A 22,022-nucleotide genomic window follows, 5' to 3' on the forward strand; every position below is an offset into this window, starting at 1 on the left:
TGATGCTGCCTCAGAAAGATAAAGTAGCATCTAGCTTTGTAGATGTCTGTTGAGTAAGGACACACTGAATTTTACTGCTTATACTAAATTATCTCTTTTAAGGGGCACAAGACCCCTCGCTATTAAAGTCACAAGACACTCACAATAATAGTGTTTGGATTTAAAAGCTGAGGAGATAAAGAATGGAAAGGACTCTACTGATCCTCTATTTTTCAGGCCAGAAAAATATCTGTGTTATCCACTGAATTCTGTATATCTGTGATGTCTATTATTTTGTAGAGTATGGATAATTTAATTATTAAGTAGCAAAGAAAGACTTTTCCAGTGTTGCCATTAAAAATGATTGTTTTGCCGTGATGAGATACAAACAGAAATCTCTGGTATAAACAATGTTTCTTAACATGGTGTTATCTGCATGATGTCCCTAACATGTGCAATAGATTTAATTCAGTACTACTCAATTAAACATTACTTAAAGAATAGTCATAAACAGAGAAATTACAAGGAAAAGATAGAAGATTAATGCAGTCCTTTATTCTGCTTCAAGGACTTGCCGGCCAAAGATACAATAGTATCATGTGTACTTTATCCTCAGAAACTAAGGATATTTTATTTGAGGTTAATATTCAATCAGTTCCTATTAAGATTATGGAATGATGTTCCTTAGCTTGGAAAGAATTTGCTTACCCATTTGTCGGATCTACAACAATTGCTCGAGGATGACACATCTCTCCTGACAAAATAGTTTTTCTGCTTTCAGACGCTTTTTCCAGTCTTGCAACATTGATAGTCTTGGTTTGACCATCATTTGTCCAGAACAGATTATGCCCAATCCAGTCCACTGCAATACCTTCAATGTGACCAAGATCTAGAAAAAAATGTTTGAGAATGTAAATTAGTATAAACATTAAAAATAAGAGTTTTGTAACATTTGGTCATTAACATTTCAACACTTTTTTTTTTTTGGTTTTGCATCAGCTTAGATGGATCTATATGCTTTCCAAATTATTTCATAAATAACATTAATAATATCAAGCGTGGATTGCACTCTGCTAATACTCATGACATTTAACTTTGTACATTCGTGGAGAAAAGAAATTAAACTAAAAATAAAAACAATAAATATCATATATAGAAATCAAAATATCCAGTAGGCTACTACTCCAATATGATTCCTAAATGATGTCTATAAGCATCTTGTTTTTTCACAGTGTGCACATTTCAAGAATGTTAATACTGACAGCAACATTTTTAAGGTATGGTGAGGGAGCATAGTATATTTAGTGGGCTCAATAAAAGAAACAGAGACAAGACAAATTGGGTAAGGTGTGCTGGGTTTCATCTTGTAGCAAGGAAGCAGATGTCACTGTTGTTATTTTTTATTCATTTAGTTGATAAATTTGTAACTAGGAGAAGGCCTGAATCAAATATGCTTTTCAATTAACTAGTGCAGATGATTAAGGATATGAGTTGTCAATGAGTTATTTTCAGTAGTCCACAATTCTATCATGTTAGTCTCTATTTCCCTACTGAGTGAGTCTAAGCTATTGACGTGACCAGATAAGGCTGCTTGTCTGACACTGAGAAAGCTCCATGTGAATCAATGGTCTGCCTGGGTTAACAAATATAAGTATTTAAAAAGATAAAATAAAAATAAATAAAATCATAATCAGTGTACAAGGACATAAAGGATACTGCTGATGGTACGAAAAAGAGTTTTGGTTTGGGGGGATACAGAGGAGTTTATTACAATATCAAAATAATATAAATTTAAAAACATTACACCTTAAAGACTAATGTCAAACGGTCATAGAATAAACTGTATCCATTCTATAATTACTGATATTATAATACATTCATGAGAGCCAGCAATTATAAGTTATCACAGGCATAATGAAAAAGAAGTAAAGAAGTCCTGGGCATAATTTTGAGTAAATCACTAAGGAATTATATCCTAGCAGCACAACTTTCTAACATTATAATGGACAATACTAATAGATTAATGTAACTAGATAATTTTGGACAATAGATTTGTACTTAAGCATTGCAGAAATCCAATTTGCAGTTCTGGAAAATAGAAAATAAAAGCCATAACTATTTAAAAAAAAAGAAAAAAAAAGTTCTAAGCTTGTTTCCTGCCTTTCCTGTACTTAGTCTAGTCCAGATACAGATTTGCTGTATCCAGGACTGTCTGTAAGCTTCTGAGACCCCCCCCCAAGACTTTCTGTGTTGGAGGGAAGCCTTCTAAGAATGAAGTTGGCTTTGGAGAAATTTTTTACTGTGATTTCCTTAATGGGTAGGTGGGGGGTGGGAGCAGGATATGGATATCTAGGGTGATTAGCTTATGGTCAGATCTGACCAACGAAGAGCTGACTTTAGGTGTGGAACACTGGTCACTCATGTTGGGAATAACTAGGTCTAGGATATTGTTGTCCTTGGTGGGGGTGTGGTTAAGTTGATCCAGGGCATTGGAATTTATGAATTCCAGAAAGCATTGAGCAAAGGAGTTGGTACATGAGTAGTTTTCCCAGTTAATAGTGGGGTAGTTGAAATCACCCATTATAAGGGTGTTTGTTTGAACCCTAATATTTCCATTATATAAAGAAAAGAGGAGTGGGAATCCTGGGGTATGGTGGGGGATCTGGGGGGGGGGGATCTGTAGCAACCTACAATTTCAATTGCAGTTTTGCCCAGAGTTAGTTGTACTTGGATAACCTTGGATGCATTATGCTGAGCAACTAGCTTGGAGGTGTGGATATCCTTAATGAATATGGACACACCTCCACCTTTGGTGTTCCGGTCCAGGTTAGGTGGCCAAAAATTGTGGTATGAGTTATAGCCTGGTAATGCAGGGGTTCTCTCTGGAGCCTTGAACCAGTTCAGAGTCACTGCACACATATCGATGTTCTCCATCTTTAGAAGTGCCTCGAGGGAGTGCATTTTGAGTTTTAGACTTCTAGCATTGAGTAGCATTGCCCTCAGTTTTTGCTTGCCTGTTCCTGTTACAGTGGTGAATTTGTCATTTCAACCTTGCCTAAAAAAGGCACTATAGGGGCAACAAGAGCCTTAGCTAGTATCCGGAATCCCAGGGGTGACAGGTGCATGCCATCTCTAGCAAAGCATTGTGGTCTGTCAACCATGTCGTCCCAGGCAGACAGATACTGGATCCCCTTAAAATTACACCAGAAGCTTAGCCAATTGTTGAAGTCAATCATTTTGTCCTTGTACTGCGGTATCATTCTGGGCGATAGCAGGATGCTACTAAGGGCTAGGGTCATTTGCGATTTAATGGAGATGGTCCTTTTGAACAATTTCATCAAATTTGAAGGGGAGACATTTCAGCAGTGTTCGGGCGTGGCTATGGGTGCTAGGTGTGCCCCTATCTTTGCGAACATGGTTCTTTTAACCTGGGAAAGAACTTTTGTTCTCCCAACAAGATTTATGGAGAGCATTATTTTGTACAATAGATTCTTGGACGACCTGCTTATTTTATGGAAGGGAGATGAACTCCAGGCAAAGGAGTTTATTGAGTATTTAAACAATACCACCAGTTTTTTGAAATTTACTTTCCAATGGAAGAAGGATAGTATTAACTATTTGGACATAGCACTGGTCAAGAGTGAAGAAGGTATAACTAGTTCCATATATAGAAAGGAGAGTTATTCCAATTCACTCTTGCATTTTAAAAGTTGCCACCCATTCCATCAGAGAAAAGGGGTGGCAAAAGGGCAGATGGTGCGATTGTCCAGATTGGTGAGTGAGGAAAGTCTATTTAAGCAGGAAATGTTCAAGTTGATAGGTATGTTGATGGATAGGGGTTACCCGCTCAAATTGTTATTAAGATTGAAAAGGGAAGTGTATAAACAGAGATGTTCATTATATTCACCCATTTTACATGGGGAAAATGTGTCAGAGATCAATCAAGAGGGACAAAACAGGACAAATTTAAGTGGAGCATGTTTTGTGTTGAAATTTAATGAGAAAAGTGAGGACATAGTTAAAGTACTACATGGGATGTGGGAGTATTGTTTAAGTGATGCAACGAAGGAGATTTTGGGTGTTCATCCAAGAATTGTTTACAGTAAAGGTAACAATTTGAAAGGTATTTTGGAAAGTGAGGACAAGAGTAGAGCATCCATGATGTCCAAGTGTGGTCATTGTAGAAACTGTAGGTACATAGCAGAAGGGTCTTACGTGTGTGTGAAAGGGTGGGGGTATTCTTTACCTTGCCCTGGAAAATGTAATTGTAACACAAAGAATATAGTTTACGTGGCCTTGTGTGTAACCTGTGAAGCATTCTACATAGGTATGACCACCCGCAAACTACGTGATAGGATTGTGGAGCATGTAAGAGCTATTAAGAACAAGGACTCTCACAATGCACTTTACACTCACAGTATTAATTGTAAGGAATTTAAGAAGTTTTTATTCTTTATTATAGACAGAGTATTGCTAGAACAGGGAGGTGATATAGGTAACAGGGTAGCGTTATTAGAAACTATGTGGCAGTTGAGATTAAACGCCACTAGATACCCTGGTATTAATGATTACATTTCTATAAAACCTGTTTTGAAATTCAAGGCCAGTATTATATAATATAATATAAAATAAAACATTATAAAATAAAATAAAATGAAATAAAATAAAACAAAATAAAACAAAACAAAACAAAGTAAATTAATATACATATACACAAACTAATTCACAGATTAAATGAAATATATTATACAAAGTACTTTAAATTTGGTTAGCTGTATTAAGAATAAGGTACAATCAAGGTGTGGTTCAGAGATTTACATGCATTATGTATACTGAATGGGTTTACTTTGAACTGCTTAAACATAATTATTCTATATATATATTTTTTACATTTTTTATATATCATATTTTTATAAGATATGTATAACTGTTTTGAGAATTTTTAAAATGTTGTTTTGGGAACTGTTTTAGTATTTGTAGTGTGTAACAATTGATCAACTGATTAATTGAAATAGTTTATTGAATTATGAGGTGATGTCATCATGATTGAAGAGTATAAAATGTTTATGTTTTTGTAACACACTGACTCTGAAGAAGCCAACTTTGGTGAAAGCGCTTAGTCGGTGGAATAAAGGAATTTCTTCCAAGGCTTGGTTGTTTGCTGGTGCTCTGAGGCAGTTATCGTATTTTGTCATTTTCATTCACCTGGTTGCCCTGGTTTTGGGAAGTGTTTTCAAGGGCTAGGGTCATACCTGCCTGGGCAACAAGATCAAAGAGCTCTTCCATGTCTCTTTTCATGTAGTCCAGGGAGGTATGTCTTAGGTCATTCACACCAACATGGACAATGACAGAGTCATATTTGTACTTGTTGTGGAGTGACCTTAATGCATGGGTTATGTGGCGAATCCTGGTACCCAACAGGCAGCTGACAGTAACTTTCTTCTTGTTTAGCCTGGTGGGACATCAGAATGCCTGACTATAGAGTCAACTATGACTAGTGTGTTGGGTTTGCCTTATGGGCTGTGGTTGAGTGGCACACTGAGTCTGTGGTCTATGTGTCTTTTGTGTTGTGTTGGGGGGGTGGAGGTTGCTTGCATTTCTGCTTTGGATGTCTCTGTTGCTTGAGCAGATTATTATTGAGAGCCTCCGTGAATGCTTTGTCCGGTTGCAGAGAGGGTATTGAAGAAGTAAATGCTGCCAGATGTCCTTCCCCTCAGTTATTTAGGGTCCCAATAGCTTCCGTTGCATTATATTGAGTAGAGGTGCTTGGTGTAAGATGAATAGATAACTGAGAAAGAGCTGGCTGCTCTAAATGGTCCATTTGATTCATTAGTTGCTGAATTAGCAGAGTTAAATCACTCGTGGTTTCACTCTGCTGGGTATTCACGTACGGCTTTGTGTCACCAGAAAATGACATGTTGCCCTGGGTTTACTATCAAGAATTCAAAGCGAATTCGGTCGACTCCACTTCCGTCGAGAACTGGAAGGTCGAACTCGGCAATGTCAAATGCCGATATTGCCAAACTACAAACCTCACCCCTATCTCGACCCATGTTAAAACCGTCCATATGTCGAATTTGGTTTGTTATTCAGCAATCTCGGTTTTCGACAATGTGAGTTTCGAATTCTTTTGGTCGACCATATGTGAGTCGACTGAGTTCGCTTTGAATATTTGATAGTAAACCGTTGCCTTGTTTTTCCTCCATGCTTGCAGTTACTGCGTCAAAAATGAAACTAAAAGGCAGATAAACCAATAAACCAAAGTGCTGGAAAGTGCAGAATCAAGCAGGACACATACTATTCTCCTTGAAACAACAAATTCTTTATTATTTAAAAACAGATAAGTGCTTTGATCTTGGATTACATTAAAAGAGACTTCATCGGATAAAATATTACAAGCAAGCCTTTGTTTTAAATAAATGTTAGTGATGATTTCATTTCCTCTTGTTAACAAAATGTTAAATGTTAAAGTGGGAGCACCCAGATAAATACATATATATATATATATATATATATATATATATATATATATATATATATATATATATATATATATATATCAGGCTGCTAATGGATACATTGTCATTCAAGCCTGGCCAATATAATGAATTCAGGCAAAGCTGACAGGAGAGTTCCAGCTTCTCCAATAAGTATGGCAAGCCCCCCCCCCCACCCCCACGTACAGCTATTTTTATGGTATCCAAGACAATAAATTTAAATTCATGCTCTGGATATAACATAATGTACTTAGCTAGAGCAGTGCATTCATAACTGTCTCACATATTCCTAAGGTGCTCCCCAATCCTGTTTTTCAATTTGCACTCGGTTTTGCCCACATGGGGCAATTAGATCAGAGTGCACAATATACATCTCTTTCTATTGTACAAGAGAATTTTTCTTTAAACCTGATTTTCACCCCATTAATTTCTAAGAAATAAGCTTCTAAGTTGTTCCTACAAAACTTGCACACCCCACATTTGTGCATATGCTCTTTGTACTGTTTATGTTTATTGTGTTCAAGTAAATTCTTCAAACAATGTCCCTTTCTATAAACACAGATTGGTGCATATCCTAGAATATCTCTCATATCCTTCTCATTACTAGTTAAATTCCAATTTTTAATCAATATATTTTTTACCATGGGTGCATCCCTATTATATGTTGTTAGGAAACTACTTTCATAGGATATCATTCGACTAGGGATGTTATTTTCAGTGGTGTTTGGAATAACATTCTCATGAATAGGTGAATCATAGTCTGTTTCCATTGGACCTATATTTTTCATATTTAATTTCTCCTCTATGCCCCTAGAGTTCAAAATTGGTAAAAAAATTACCATTATGTCTTTGGACAACCAGTTTAATAGGATATCCACGTTAGATAAACATTTGTTTAAGGAAACCAAATTCTTCAATAAAAGTATCCCACAAGGTAGTCATCTGAGCTGCACAAAAAAACTGTCCCTTGACTACTGCTTGTTTTTGCTGGAAGGGATGGCAGCTGCTAAAATGAAGAAAAATATTGGAATATGTGGCCTTATGTAAGATTTTAGCTAGGAATCCTTTATTAACTTCAATATGTTATTAATAATATTTCCAAATAAGGGATTGCCTTTTCTTCTATAGCGTGGGTAAGTTTCAGAAAATCTGTTGTATTATTGATAAATTCCAAAAAGGGTGTTGTCAGCTCCCTTGGATCTTCCCATAAAATAAATATGTTGTCTAAATAATGCACATAGGCTTTACATAGTGGAAAAAACTGGGACTGTTTAAGGTATAGTTTCTCCCATTCTAACGTAATGATGTTGGCATAAATGTCCCTGCATCCTACATCGAGCACCTCTACTCAATATAATGCAACGGAAGATATTGGGACCCTAAATAACCAAGGGGAAGGACATTTGGCAGCATTTACTTCTTTAATTCCCTCTCTGTGACCAGACACAAGACACAATGAGTTAACTGATCATGCTAAAACCAATAATGTGACAAATAGAATGGCTTAGAAATGACTGTAGTCTACTGAAAAATTCTCGGTCCAATACTACTACTTTTAATGACCAACTTAATGAATTGGACCATTATTTTCTTAAAATAAAGAATCTCTAGATGGACAATTTGTTTTTTTACAGAATGCGTGAATCAAAGAAATGTACCAAAGGGCTTGCGCATGTGGCACTATCCAACAGGGTTAGTAGCATGCTCTGATTTCCATAAAGATTTATTAGAAATATTTGACAGATTTGCATTTGAATATATGGAGATGGTAATAAAATATAATGAAAAAATGATTTGAAGCACTGAATGTAGAAGTTATGGCACTTGATAAACAAATTATACAGAATCCTACTTTCTCTAACAATAATTTTTATTATTGACATATTTTTCGTACTATTGATGAACAGATGTTGACTATTAAAAACAAAAAAATCAAGAAATTAGCTAGGGATGAAAAAGACTATTCTAATAACCTAGCTTACCCGCAACCCCCCTCCCCCCGTCACAGGAATGGCAACATAATAGGAGACTGAGCCCCATGTCAATGTTAATTATCAGGACAATGTTGCTACTGACTTAGATTTACATGATGAAGATTTTTTAGATGAAAAGCAATATCCACACCTCAGACAGTCAGAGTGGATTATGAACCAGCAAAGAACCCAACAACAACAATGGAGAGGCCGTTTCAACCCCTATCAACCAGGGAGGGGCAGAACGAACAACAGGGGGACCAACAGGAATACTTGGAGGGGGAGACAGAGACAGTAACCTATGATTTTGGAAATTTGGATACTAATCCAACAAGGAATTGCTATTTGCTACCTCCCCTGAGTGTGAACTTTAACTCTGAGAATGACTTTAAAATTTATAACTTTTCAGATTTAACTTTAGCTGTGACTATATGTGATCTATTATCAAAATGATTTACATTTGTACCTGAATATTCCATTACCTTAGTACGTACCCTAATGGATATAAAGCAGTATATTTGGAAATTGCATCTAAATATCATGTTTAACAAACTTGAACACATAAGGGATCCTTTTAAAATCTCTAGCACATATAACCCGCCCATACATCCCATTCTGGCAACATTTGAAAGAGTTTGTGAACTAGACCTCCGTGAACTTAGTAAAAATTGTAATAGAAAGAAAGCTAACAACAGGATTCCCAAGAATTTAAATTGTGATGAGGAGTTTAAGCTGGATTTTTTGATTTATAACAAAGGGGTTAGAATTATGAAGCCTGATAAGGGGGGCAGGGTAGTTTTTATGAATAAAGTGGATTATAACAACAAGATGCTTGAGATATTAAACACTGATACATATATTAAAAGTTCCCTAAATTAAATTAATGGAGCCCATAGAAAAATTAAGGGGTTCATACAAGACATGTTATTGATGGTTTTATTTCAATTAATGAACTGCACTTACTTTTGGTTGAGTATCCATCTACCCCAGTTATGTTTTGGGCCCCTAGCATTCATAATGATTTAAAGCAACCACCAATGAGGCCAATTGTTGATGCCAGGGGCTCCATAACGTATCCCTAAATACTTGGACAAAGAGTTGAGCAAGTTATTTGGAATGAGCCTAATATATGCATTGACTCATGGGATTTTTTAAGAATGATTAATGTAATTGAATATAAGGATGATAATTTATTCATTACAGTTGATGTAGTTAACCTCTATACCGTTATACCACATGAGCTGGGCATACAATGGTTTTGTGAATGCCTGCAGTCTAAGAATATATCACAGGATAACGTTAATTTATATGAACAAATTCTTGAACTGATAATAAGAAACAACTTTATCCTGTTTTAAGGAGAATATTTCCTTCAAAATGAAGGTGTTGCAATGGGCTCTTCTTGCGGGGGCCTTTATGCCAAAATCATTATGTTATACAGGGAGAAATGATACGTTAAACAGTCCCAGTTTCTTCCACTATGTAAAGCCTATGTGCATTATTTGGACATCATATTTATTCTATGGGAAGGACCAAGAGAGCTGATAACACCCTTTTTGGAATTTATCAATAATACAACAGATTTTCTGAAATTTACCCACACAATAGAAGAATAGGCAATCCCTTATTTGGATACATTATTAAAAAAAGATGAAGTTAATAAAATATTCCTAGCTAAAATCTTTTGTAAGGACACATATATCAATAGTTTCCTTCATTTTAGCAGCTGCCATCCCTTCCAGCAAAAATGAGCAGTAGTCAAGGGACAGTTTGTTCGGGCAGCTCGGATGACTACCCTGTGGGAGACTTTTATTGAAGAATGTGGTTTCCTTAAACTAATGTTTATCAAACGTGGATATCCTATTAAACGGGTTGACCAAATAAGGGAAGAAGTAAAAATAAAGAAAGATAATGGTAATGTTTTACCAATTTTGAACTCTAGGGGCATAGAGGAGCAACTAAATATGAAAAATATAGGTCCAGTCGAAACAGACTATGATTCACCCACACATGAGAATGTTATACCAAACACCACTGAAAATAACACCCCTAGTCAAATGATATCCTATCAAAGTAGTTTCCTAACAATATATAATAGGGATGCACCCATGGTAAAAAATATCTTGATTAAAAATTGGAATTTAATTAGTAATGACAAGGATATGAGAGATATTCTAGGACATGCAATAATTTCTGTTTATAGAAAGGGACGTTGTTTGAAGAATTTACTTGAACACAATAAACATAAACAATACAAAGGGCACATGCACAAATGTGGGATGTGCAAGTTTTGTAGGAGCATCTTAGAAATTGATTTCTTAGAAATTAATGGGGTGAAAATCAGGTTTAAAAAATTCTCTTGTACAAAAAGAGTAGTATATTGTGCACTCTGCTCTAATTGCCCCTGTTTTTTATGTGGGCAAAACCGAATGCAAATTGAAAAACAGGATTGGGGAGCACCTTAGGAATATACGAGACAGTTATGAATGCAATGCCCTAGCTAAGCACATTATGTTATATCCAGAGCATGAATTTAAATTTATTGTCTTGGATACCATAAAAATAGCTGTACATGGGTGGGGGGGGGGGGGGGCTTGCCATACTTATTGGAGAAGCTGGAACGCTCCTGGCAGCTTCGCCTAAATTCATTATATTGGCCAGGCTTGAATGACAATGTATCCATTAGCAGCCTGTTAAAATTAAAGGCACTCAATAGACGTTAGTTGGATATTTACTGTTATCCATTGGATATATTTATTTTTATTTTTATATATTTTTATATATATTCTTAGTAACTAACATATTTTGACTATTTATTCATTTTATGCCTCTTAAGGTTCTTCCATTTATCATATATGTCTGAATTTAAAAAAAAAATGTTTATCTATTTATTTATATATTGTATTAATATGGCTAGTCTATGATTTGTACTTATTTATTCTGTCTATGTGTTGATAGAATCCCTTTGGGAATTTGATATATATATATATATATATATATATATATATATATATATATATATGTATGTATTTATCTGGGTGCTGCCACTTTATCATTTAACATTTTGTTAACAGGAGGAAATGAAGTCATCACTAACATTTATTTAAAACTAAGACTTGCTTGTGATATTTTATCTGATGGAGTCTCTTTTAATTTAATCAGAGATGAAAGCGCCCATCTGTTTTTAAATAATAAAGAATTTATTGTTTCATGGAGAATAGTACATGTCCTGCTTGGTTCTGCATTTTCCAGCACTTTGGATTATTGTTTTAAATGTTTCATACCCTGACATATTTAATAGTTCATGTTTCAGCCATATATGCTACCAGGTTTTTGCCATTTCACCTTTTGTCTTTGGTCTTTTTGCATTTGGTCTTTTTTGCATTTGATATTTAGTAGTTCTCTATTTCAAATAATGTGCATTAAATAAAAAGCCAGTTAGCTAACCTGTCTCCCATTGTGTTTGCGCTATGCTCTGCATATTAGCTGTACTTTGTATAACAATGTCTTATTTGTGCATTGTATTGATTTCCTTGCTGTATCTCATGCATCTCAACTGTCCAGATTTTTGCACAATGCCCAAATTTTTGCCTCATATGTTTGGCATCCTCCTGATAAAATGTGTGGTTATTTGGAGAATCATTGAGAAATGGAGTCACTAAGTAATGAAATACCTGTTTGTACTTACTTCCTTAAGACCCTTCAGACCCTTCAGCAATTACCAGACTTGGCCCTTGAAACAGATTGTGAGACCACAGAATACAGAGAGTGACCGAGAAGTTTTATGCAGACAGTTTCAAAGCTCTAACCATGTATTGATTCTCCTACTGACTGCTGTGCCTTGCCTAGATTTGTTGTGTATATGCAAAAACAAACCGTATCAGAAATTCCCTTTCAAATGATCGAAACCTTGCCTTCAACATAAACAAGACATGTTAGAGAGACAGTATATATCACAAACATTAACCATTCTTGGAAACAGGCTTTCTATTCATGAAAAGCAAAGCTCATCCTTTACCGTATTCAATCATAACTTGGAGCAATGGATGGGAAATCACAAATTTACCTCTGGTTTGGAGCTTATATCCCTAAAGTATAGGAGCAACCTCTGAAAGCTTGATTTGTACAAACCTATATTATAACTTGTTTTTTGGGAAATTACATGTCAGCAATATTTTGGTATATTCAGAATATTTGAGGCTAGTCAAAAAATGGCTCTTTGGCCGATAGCCTAAGTAACTACCTATGAGCCCATGAACCTCTATATTTGGATCTCAAATGTCATATCTATCAGAAAATGCAAGCTAATGCAAACCTTTTGTTCCTGCAACTGTCTAAATCCATGAGAACAATATTTAAAATGTGTCCCTGATGTTAGGCTTTTGTTCTCCCACCCCATTATTTTTGCTTTGTGCAGATTATTTCTTGGACTTCAATGTTGAGAGATATGTTGATATAACTCCATTTCCCTTGAGGTCCAAGCCATTGCTAAAAAAGGATTGTTTTGAAATGTTCTACCTAAATGTTAGCAAATACTAAGTAGGCAAGTAATAAAATAAATCTAGGTCAGGGCAAAGACCCAGTGAGATGAAAATGCATATTTTTCCTGATGCTGACATATATTCCAACATACAGCTGTCAGATGAGAATCTTGAACTACCCTAACCCTGTCCCTTTATGCACTGCAGGTCTAAATTGTGGATACAGTGCATGTTTTAAAAGGGTTTACCTTTAAAACCGTGTATTGCAGAAGGGCGAACAAAACATTTCCGAAAGGCAGTTTGCAAGGTTTGCAAATGCTGAATGGAAAAAGGTTTGAATGTGCAATGAGCGAATGCACATTGAGATTTGCTCATTGCACATTCGACATTCAGGGGCAGATTGCACTATAGTGGGGATCGGGAAATGGTTCCTTTCCCCACTGTAGTGCGATCTCGGAGTTAGAATAATAAAGTTGTGGGGGTGTGGGGTGTGCAGCCCTCCACATGGTGGGTGCAGTGTGGTTTGCCCCCTGCTTTACACTGTTTTTTTTTGTTTCTTCAACTTTCATGTTCAAAAAACAGCAAATCTGCTGTTCGATTTGCTGTTTTTTGAACATGTAGGTTTATTGACATTGTCAGTTTTATGGTTTCGAGTCGCTCATATGAGCACTCGAACCAATGCAATTCGCGTTTTTTAAGGTAAACCTTTTTGAAGTGCTATCTATGGTTGTATATCAGACAAATGTATATTTCCTCTTAATTTTATGACACCTTGCATCACCTATATTTTACATCTTCAAGCTTCCTAGTATTTTTTTTTTGATTAGCTGGTGGTCGACTAAGAGGTATACATGTTCAAGTATCATTTAACATCTTCTGTATGACAATATATGCTGGACAGTGAAGGGACATTTCTAAAGAAGGCAGTGTAATCTGAATACAAAATAATTGTTTTATGTTGGAGATAGGAAGTTAATAAATTGTGTGAAAAGTAGGAGTCCAAGACCCTAACCTATATGAATTCTTAGTAATGTACTTTTTTCAACATTCAATACTTTTGTAGAGGCGGCTTTATGAAACTGGACTGTAAAGGTGAAGTTGTTGTGTTAATTTTAAATGTATAAGGTTTCTGTTTTTTGGATAATTTTTATCTTATGATAGGCTGTCTTGAGAATGCCAAATAGGTGTATGGCTGATTTACAAAAAAGTGATTTTTATTTTTATTTTTTTTTTATTTATCATTTGTTGACCGGGAAAGTCCGACTAGGTTCCACAGAGCCTGTTTTCAGCGGAGGCCCGGGGAGAAATGCTCCAGATGCATGTTTTTGGAATGTGGGAGGAAACCGGAGTACCCGGAGGAAACCCACGCGAACACAGGGAGAACATGCAAACTCCACACAGAAGGCACTCCAGCCGAGAATCGAACCAGAGAACCTCTTGCTGTGAGGTGACAATGTTAACCACTGCACCACTGCGACCTTTTAAATTATTGAGTTATTTTTTAGATGAGCAAAAAACTATTATGCTTTATTTTTGTCTGGTATGGCGGTGAGAGAAGAATTATTATTGGTATCTGTGGCCTAATTATGAAGGAGTAGGAATATTTTGGAAAATATAGATGAATGTTGTCTGTGTGAATTGATCTAGCTCAAGAAAACTCTTGTATAGCATTCTGAGGGACATATTGGACAAGCAGAAGTTAAAGAAATAGAAATTGAGGTTATGAAGCACCTGCAAAGTGAAGGATTTAATGTAGAAGATCTAATGCAGAAAGCACCAGGACATGATAGAGCAGCGGATATCCAAATTAAGGGGAAACCAGTGGAACACGAAGGAATTGGTCAAGTGCCATAGCAAGATATTTTGCAGCGTTCCACAGGAAACCAGTATAAATGTCCACTTGATGACCGCCTTAAAAAAAACAGCTACTCTGTCACATATAATGCCTACAGAGGCGATCTCTGCTTAACATACAAGGCCATGTCAAACCCAGAGCTGTTGGACATGCTACACTTAAGAAATCCCAATCCCCTAGCTACACACACACCCAGGGATCTAAAATGTCATCACAAAACACAAAAAACAAAAGGGAATAGGTGAGGAGACTAGAGACCCACCCAGAGGAATAGCCAATTGCCCATACATGTCAAGCAGAGTGCCTCTTCTTCTCTTCTTCAAGAGGAACGAGAGATGGGATGGGAGAAAGGAACCCAGGGATCACGTTCACAGTCGCCCCAAGCTAACAGGGGTCCGTGAAAGTAAAATATGGGAAGAAATATAATGGAAAGGTTTGTATAGGTTGTAGGGTATTAGGGGGCTGATAGCCAAGTACCAACCTATGAGCCTACCTAACCCTCTAAACTTGAAGATAGACAGCAAGGGAAGGAACAGGAAACTGTGGAAACTCCGAAGTAGTCAATGTTGAGGAGAGGAGTGATAGGCCAGTGAGTTCCCATATGACAGAGAAATGGATGGCACAGGATGAAATGGAAGAGAAGGTGCTACAGGAAGATGCTATAGAACTTTCTATAGAATGCCCACAGGAAATGGAAAACAAGGGATGTGTCCTGAGTTTGGAAGAAAATGAGCTAAGAGAAGAGTTGCGTGATTTAATAGACATAGATAGCTATGTTAAGATCAACAAAAGAAATATACTGTAGAAGGTCAATAAAACCAAAAAGTCAGACGTCTGATAAAACAAATGAACACAGTAATTAGGACTGTACATAGAGATCCAAGTGATTTAACAGAAGTAAACAGGATACATTACTAGGCAGCTAAATTAATAACTGATAAAGTTCTGCCACAAGAACACAGGGTAGTGAGGGAAAGGAAGGGGAGAAATCGAATACCATAATGGAAGTATCATATAGAGAAAACTATAAAGCAATTAAGACAATAAGTGTCACTGTTGGAAGACTATAGAAGAGAGAATAGATCAACAAAAATACAAAGAAAGATAATGTGATAAAAGCAATGTGCAGCATTAGAACAGACCGGGACCTATCATGCACTATCGCAAATAATGAACTAAAAATTTCAGCACAGGTAGAACAACTTAGAAGATACATAGATAAATATAAAAGAAAAGTACAAAATAAGCTATTTATTGATGACCCAAAAAAGTTTTATAGAAGACTGGGAAACAAGGTACATGGAATTGAAAGACCACCAAAAAAAGTAGAATAGATGCATTTTGGAGAAGAATGTATGAAAATCCTGTGGAACACAACAAAGATGCTAAATGGATAGAAGAAGTAAAAGAAAGAATAAGACGTTTAAAGGTACAGGATATGAAATGGGATGAAGTAACAGTCAGAGAGATTGAAATAAAGTTATGAAAAGCTTCTAATTGGAAAACCCCAGGCCCAGACGCAGTACCTAACTTTTGGTTAAAAGTATTAATATCTTTGCACAAAGATTTAGCCATGAGTAAGAACTATTTATACGTGCACCCCGAACAGACACCAACGTGGCTAACAACAGGTAAGACAATGCTCCTACTTAAGAGTGAACCTGCAAGCTACCCCACAAATTATAGACTAATAACTTGCATTCTGATGACAAATAAACTATATATGGGAATTGATGCCGACAGAGTTTCTAGTCATTTAGAAGAAAACTCATTTATGGCAGTAGAACAAAAGGGCAAGAGAAGAAAGTCACATGGAGCAAAGGATCATATGTTGATAAAGTCAAAGTGGAGAACTGTAAACAGGGGAAGAAGCTAACTATGGTATGGATTGACTAGAAAAAAGCATTTGATAGTATCCCACATTCATGGATAAAAGAGTGCTTAAATGTATAAGATACACCCTACACTGATTGACTACATTACAGTGACCATGAAACAGTGGCAGACCACTTTGCAATTAAGCCATGATAAAGGACAAATTATTATCCCAAGGATAAAAATTCAAAGGGGGAAATTCCAGGGTGACTCTGCCACAGTTGCTATTCTGCCTTGCCCTTAACCCATTAAACTGTCTACTTAACAGCTTCGGCCATGGCTATAGCTTGGCTCCTAGAAAACAACAGTCTAAAGACTTCTCATCTTCTCTTTGTTGATGATTTGAAACTGTATGGCTCATTAGAAGAGGAACTCAAAGCACAGTTGCAGGTTGTCAAAACTTTTTCAGATGATATTAGAATGTCATTTCATCTTTATAAATGTGCAATAGCAACCTTTAAAGCAGAAAAACTGCTGCACCAGGAAAACATCAGTTTGGACAAGAATGTGATATAAAAGAACTTGAACAAGAGGGAGTGTATAAATATTTGGGAACTGATGAAGGATAAAACATGAACAAATGTGAATAAAACTTGGTAAGGAATACTTAGAAGACTTAAATGAATCCTGAAAACAGCGTTGAGATCTTGGAACAAAATCCAAGCTATAAACCAGTTTGCTCTTCCTGTCCTAAGTTACAGTTTTGGAGTGATTGGTTGACCCCAAAACATGTTGGATAGATTAGATATTAAAACAAGAAGGATGCTTCATGCTCACCAAGTGATCTATGAAAATCAGTGCATACCAAGATTATATAATTCCCGTTCTGAATGAGGGATGGGCCTCATTGAAATTGATTACATGTATAGATCTGGAATTGTGGGACTCCACACATATCTGCTGACCTCACAAAACCCAAAAGTAATGAAAATGTTAAAACATGAGAATAAATCTACGATGACTTCTCTGCTTAACCTAGCTGCAGGAGTCAAGCAGGAATGGAAATCAAACCAGGAGTAGATAAAAGTCAGGCAGCAACTGAATGTGCCAAAAAACAAATGAAAGAATATAAACTACAGGACCAGATGAAAAGGCAAGAAATGTGAAAAATTCATAAATATGGTTGCAAGTATTGAAAACTTCTGGAAGAACCACATGTTGATCAGGAACAAACACAGGAAAGGTTAAGGAATGGTGAATTTAAACCAAGAGATGAAAGGTTAATATCGGCGGCCCAAGACAGTGGGCTACATACACATTGGTTTACAAAGTCCATTGAACATGTGGGAGAAGCAGACAAATGTAGGTTTTGTAAAACCGAATTGGAAACAGTCACACACCTCATTACTGGTTGTGACATACAAATAGCAGAAGGATTGTACTAAAAGGCATAATAGTGTGGCAAGACTGTTGCACTGGGGATTGTGCAAACATTATGGCATTGAAGTGGCTGAAAAATACTAGAAACATGACCCACAAAGCATCAAAGAAAATGATGAAGTTTACATCACATGGGATCATCCATTACCAACAGTTCAAAAGATAGATGGTAGAAAACCGGATATAGTGGTCCAAGAAATGAAGGCAAAAATAGCATTGATTATTGAAATCATTATACCCAGTGACTATACTGTCCTGTGTACAGAGAGACACAAAGTTATAAAATATCAGGATTTGCAAGCATTAATTAGAGCAATGTGGACGAACAGTATCCAGATAGTTCCAATAGTAGTATGAGCAACGGGTCTTATAAAAGAGTCTACAATCATATTTAGATATGTTACCAATAGATGTAACTCCATACGAACTGCAGGAGCAGACATTACTGGGCATGTTGCGGGTGCTGCAAAGACCACTTTTGGCTGACACAAAAGAGAGAAGCAATACTAATTTCATGAACTTTAATCGTACTTTGACTTAGGAATGGGGTCCATTCCCATCATGGTATTGGAAACCCAAAAGATTTGGAGAAATTGAAAAGGGACAGTCAAATAAGACAAGAGTGTTTGATTCATTGTACCTGAAATAAATATGGCAGTGCAGAATGTTAAGTTTCTGAGTTGTTATTGAGATGCTTCTTGTAATAAAAGGAACAAGGTTCGAAACATTCTACCTCCATTTGACAACTGTATGGCTCTAAGTAAGTCAGTTAATCAGCCAGTGCTCCCATATTACCCCTGAAAAGGGTGACTTTGTCTAATGGGCTTACCTGGTTAACATATTAAAATAATGAAAAAGTCACTGGCTCAGTACATTTTGTAGTAGCTGCAGGTCATGACACATTACTCTGAGAAATAGTAGCTGAGGGTCATTGCAGATTACTCTGAGAAATAGTAGCTGAGGGTCATGGCACATTTCTCTGAGAAATAGTAGCTGAGGGTCATGACACATTACTCTGAGAAATATTAGCTGAGGGTCATGGCACATTACTCTGAGAAATAGTAGCTGAGGGTCATGGCACATTACACCGAGAAATAGTAGCTGAGGGTCATGGCACATTACTCTGAGAAAAAGTAACTGAGGGTCATGGCATATTACTCTGAGACAGCTACTGCTATATTTCATTTGATTACAGGGCTGGATGACTGTGAAGAAATTCACATTTCACTTCCCTTAGCTAGTACAGACGCAGAGAATATGCAGACCACATTTTCTATTTAGTATAGCTTTTTCTCAATATCACTGATTAATACTTTATCATATTTCATACTCTGTATTAAGCATCATACAACTTCTTTTAACTTCATCTTCATTGTTATAGTCAACAGTGTCCACAAAAATACTTCACAACTATATTGGTTTCTTCTATTTCCATGGTATTATGATTACTTTTGCTTCTTTTATCAATTCTCTGTAAAACTTTTTTCGGTCATCAATGAATTGACTGTTTTTACAATATTCTGTATTATTTGTCATAGGTCCATAGGTACTTACAAGACTATTGATCACAGAGGATCTTAAAAACCTAGCCTATCATTTCCATTGTAATAATTAGCTCTTGTATTTTACAATCAAAATAAACCAAAGATGAGCCAAATGTGTAGTTACCTAGTCATTCATCCAGACTGTGTACTATATATTATGGGGAGTGCAACGCTACTTCTTAGAAGTAAGTGATATTCTTCGTTACACAGACCCATTCTTCTAGCATGTTCTGTTAATTCTGAAAAAGAGATTGAGGTCAGTTGAGCAGGTGTTTATTTTTACCTACACACGAAAAGCTCACTTTTAGATATCGCTTCAGAGAAGGAGTTTGATTGTTATTATTATTATTATTATTAATATTATTTTTATTTTTACTTTGGTAAGCTGAAACCAGTAGCCAACAGGACCTTGGAAAATTTAATAGGTGCCTAATTAAACATAGATATGGAGTGTTGTTTTTTTTTCCTTTGGTTAAACAAACACTTATGCTTGTATTATACCAGGAGCTATTCTTCATTAAATCAGTCATTGTTGACCTTCTGTGGAACTGGCTAAATTTAGGTCAGCAGGTCAGCATGAAGATGACAACAGTTAATTTCAAAATGTATTTGACATCCTCTCAAGACCAGTAAACTATCCAATAGGTAAATTTAATCCCCTCAATGTGCATCAGTTTAGCTTTGTATAAGGCATATTACGCCTGTTCACTGCAGCTGAGTTCTACAAAAGGGTTACCAAAGGAATGGATAAAAGACACAGGGCTCATATTGCCTAGCTGGACCTTGCCAAACCCTTCAATTTTATTACTGATTACTTACAATCTCTTTCATCTGAATCCATCACTCAAAGTTAGTTCAAAGGGTAGCTAAATGGTTATCTGGCAGGACCCATATCTTTAATAATATGTGTGTGTGTGTGTATGTGTGTGTGTGTGTGTGTGTGTGTGTGTGTGTGTGTGTGTGTGTGTGTATGCACAAGACAGAATGATATTAACAGAAGTATCTCAGAGAACTATGTCCTGGGCGCTGACAATGATGGACAACTGTGAAAAAGTGTAATCCTGTAATTGTTGCCATCGATACATGTAATTGTACTGGAACCATCAATATTGGGTTTTACTTCAGTGCTGGTGCCTGTTAATGTACAAGGCACAATTGTTCATAAAGGTCTATGGTAAATGTGCACTGCTGTATTGGATGAGATCCAAGTCCTGCAACATCTCATAAGCCCCATGTTACAGATCAGACCTACATCACCAGCCCACTAGAATTTTAACCACCTTATATTTAGTCCAGTGCCTTGTTTACACACACATACACACACACACACACACACACACACACACACACACACACACACACACACACACACACACACACACACACACACACACACACACACACACACACACATGCATACATGTATACATGCACACAGACACATACACACACACACACACACACGCATACATGTATACATGCACACAGACACACACACACACACACACACACACACACACACACACACACACGGACACACACAAACATGCACACACAGACACACAGACACACACACACACACACACACGTACACAGACACACACACACATGCACACACATGCACACACACACACACACACACACACACACACACACACACACATGCACACACACAGAGACACACACACACACATGCATGCACACACGCGCGCACACACACACACACACACACACACACAGAAATTCTATAATGAGAGATAAGAAGTAATTGCCAGCACAAACTCCCCTTTTCACAAACATAAAATGTATACTGCCACCTTTTAGTTAAAACAAAGAAACCAAACCCAGAACATGCCTTATTCTTTATTTTTACAATAATTACGAAACACTTCTAAAATATGTATTTTGAATTAATTTCTTTACAAAAAATAAAGTCTTTCTAACAGGTTAGCTGGTACACTTGAAGGAGTCTAGGAAACATACTTTGAGTTTGGAAGGAAATAGGCCAATCATAGTTCAGGAGAGAAGAATTCAAGAATATGAGAAAAATAAAGAACAGAAAACAATTACCATGTGACTAAGTTTACTACTTTATAAGAAATATTCTGTGCAATATTAAGGAAAAAAAATGAACAGTTTGAGAAGAGATATTAATCTTAGAGGAAATTTACCCAAAAGCCTATTTTTTCCAATAAGAATTAAATTTCTTGGAATAGCTTTCATTTCATATTGTCCACTGTATGAACCCAGAAGCTACACTGGGTCATCAAAGTATGAGGTAAAAATTTTAATTCAAAAACATGTAAGGGATATCCAAAAAGGGAATCTTGGTAGTGGAGTTGCTTTACATGCCCACCAATGACATAACAGGAGAATGTCTGATATTAAGTAACTTGCTTTTTGTATATATTACATTTACTCAGAGATTTACTAAGAGG

The 22,022-nt window shown here is 36.4% G+C and overlaps 1 protein-coding gene across 1 annotated transcript in view; it reads right to left on the reverse strand.

Moving 5' to 3' along the window:
- LRP1B (LDL receptor related protein 1B) overlaps positions 1–22,022 on the reverse strand; it is a gene marked incomplete at its 5' end in the record, with an annotated part of 5,941,474 nt that overhangs the window by 5,387,137 nt on the left and 532,315 nt on the right. Inside the window, one exon of the mRNA XM_044073672.1 lies at positions 688–868. Within this exon, the coding sequence (XP_043929607.1) occupies positions 688–868 (181 nt within the window). The remainder of the gene's footprint in view (positions 1–687; positions 869–22,022) is intronic.

The sequence above is a fragment of the Protopterus annectens genome, chromosome 6.part0, assembly GCF_019279795.1.
Source record: "Protopterus annectens isolate FY-2018-M chromosome 6.part0, PAN1.0, whole genome shotgun sequence".
NCBI classification, from domain to species: Eukaryota; Metazoa; Chordata; order Ceratodontiformes; family Protopteridae; genus Protopterus; species Protopterus annectens.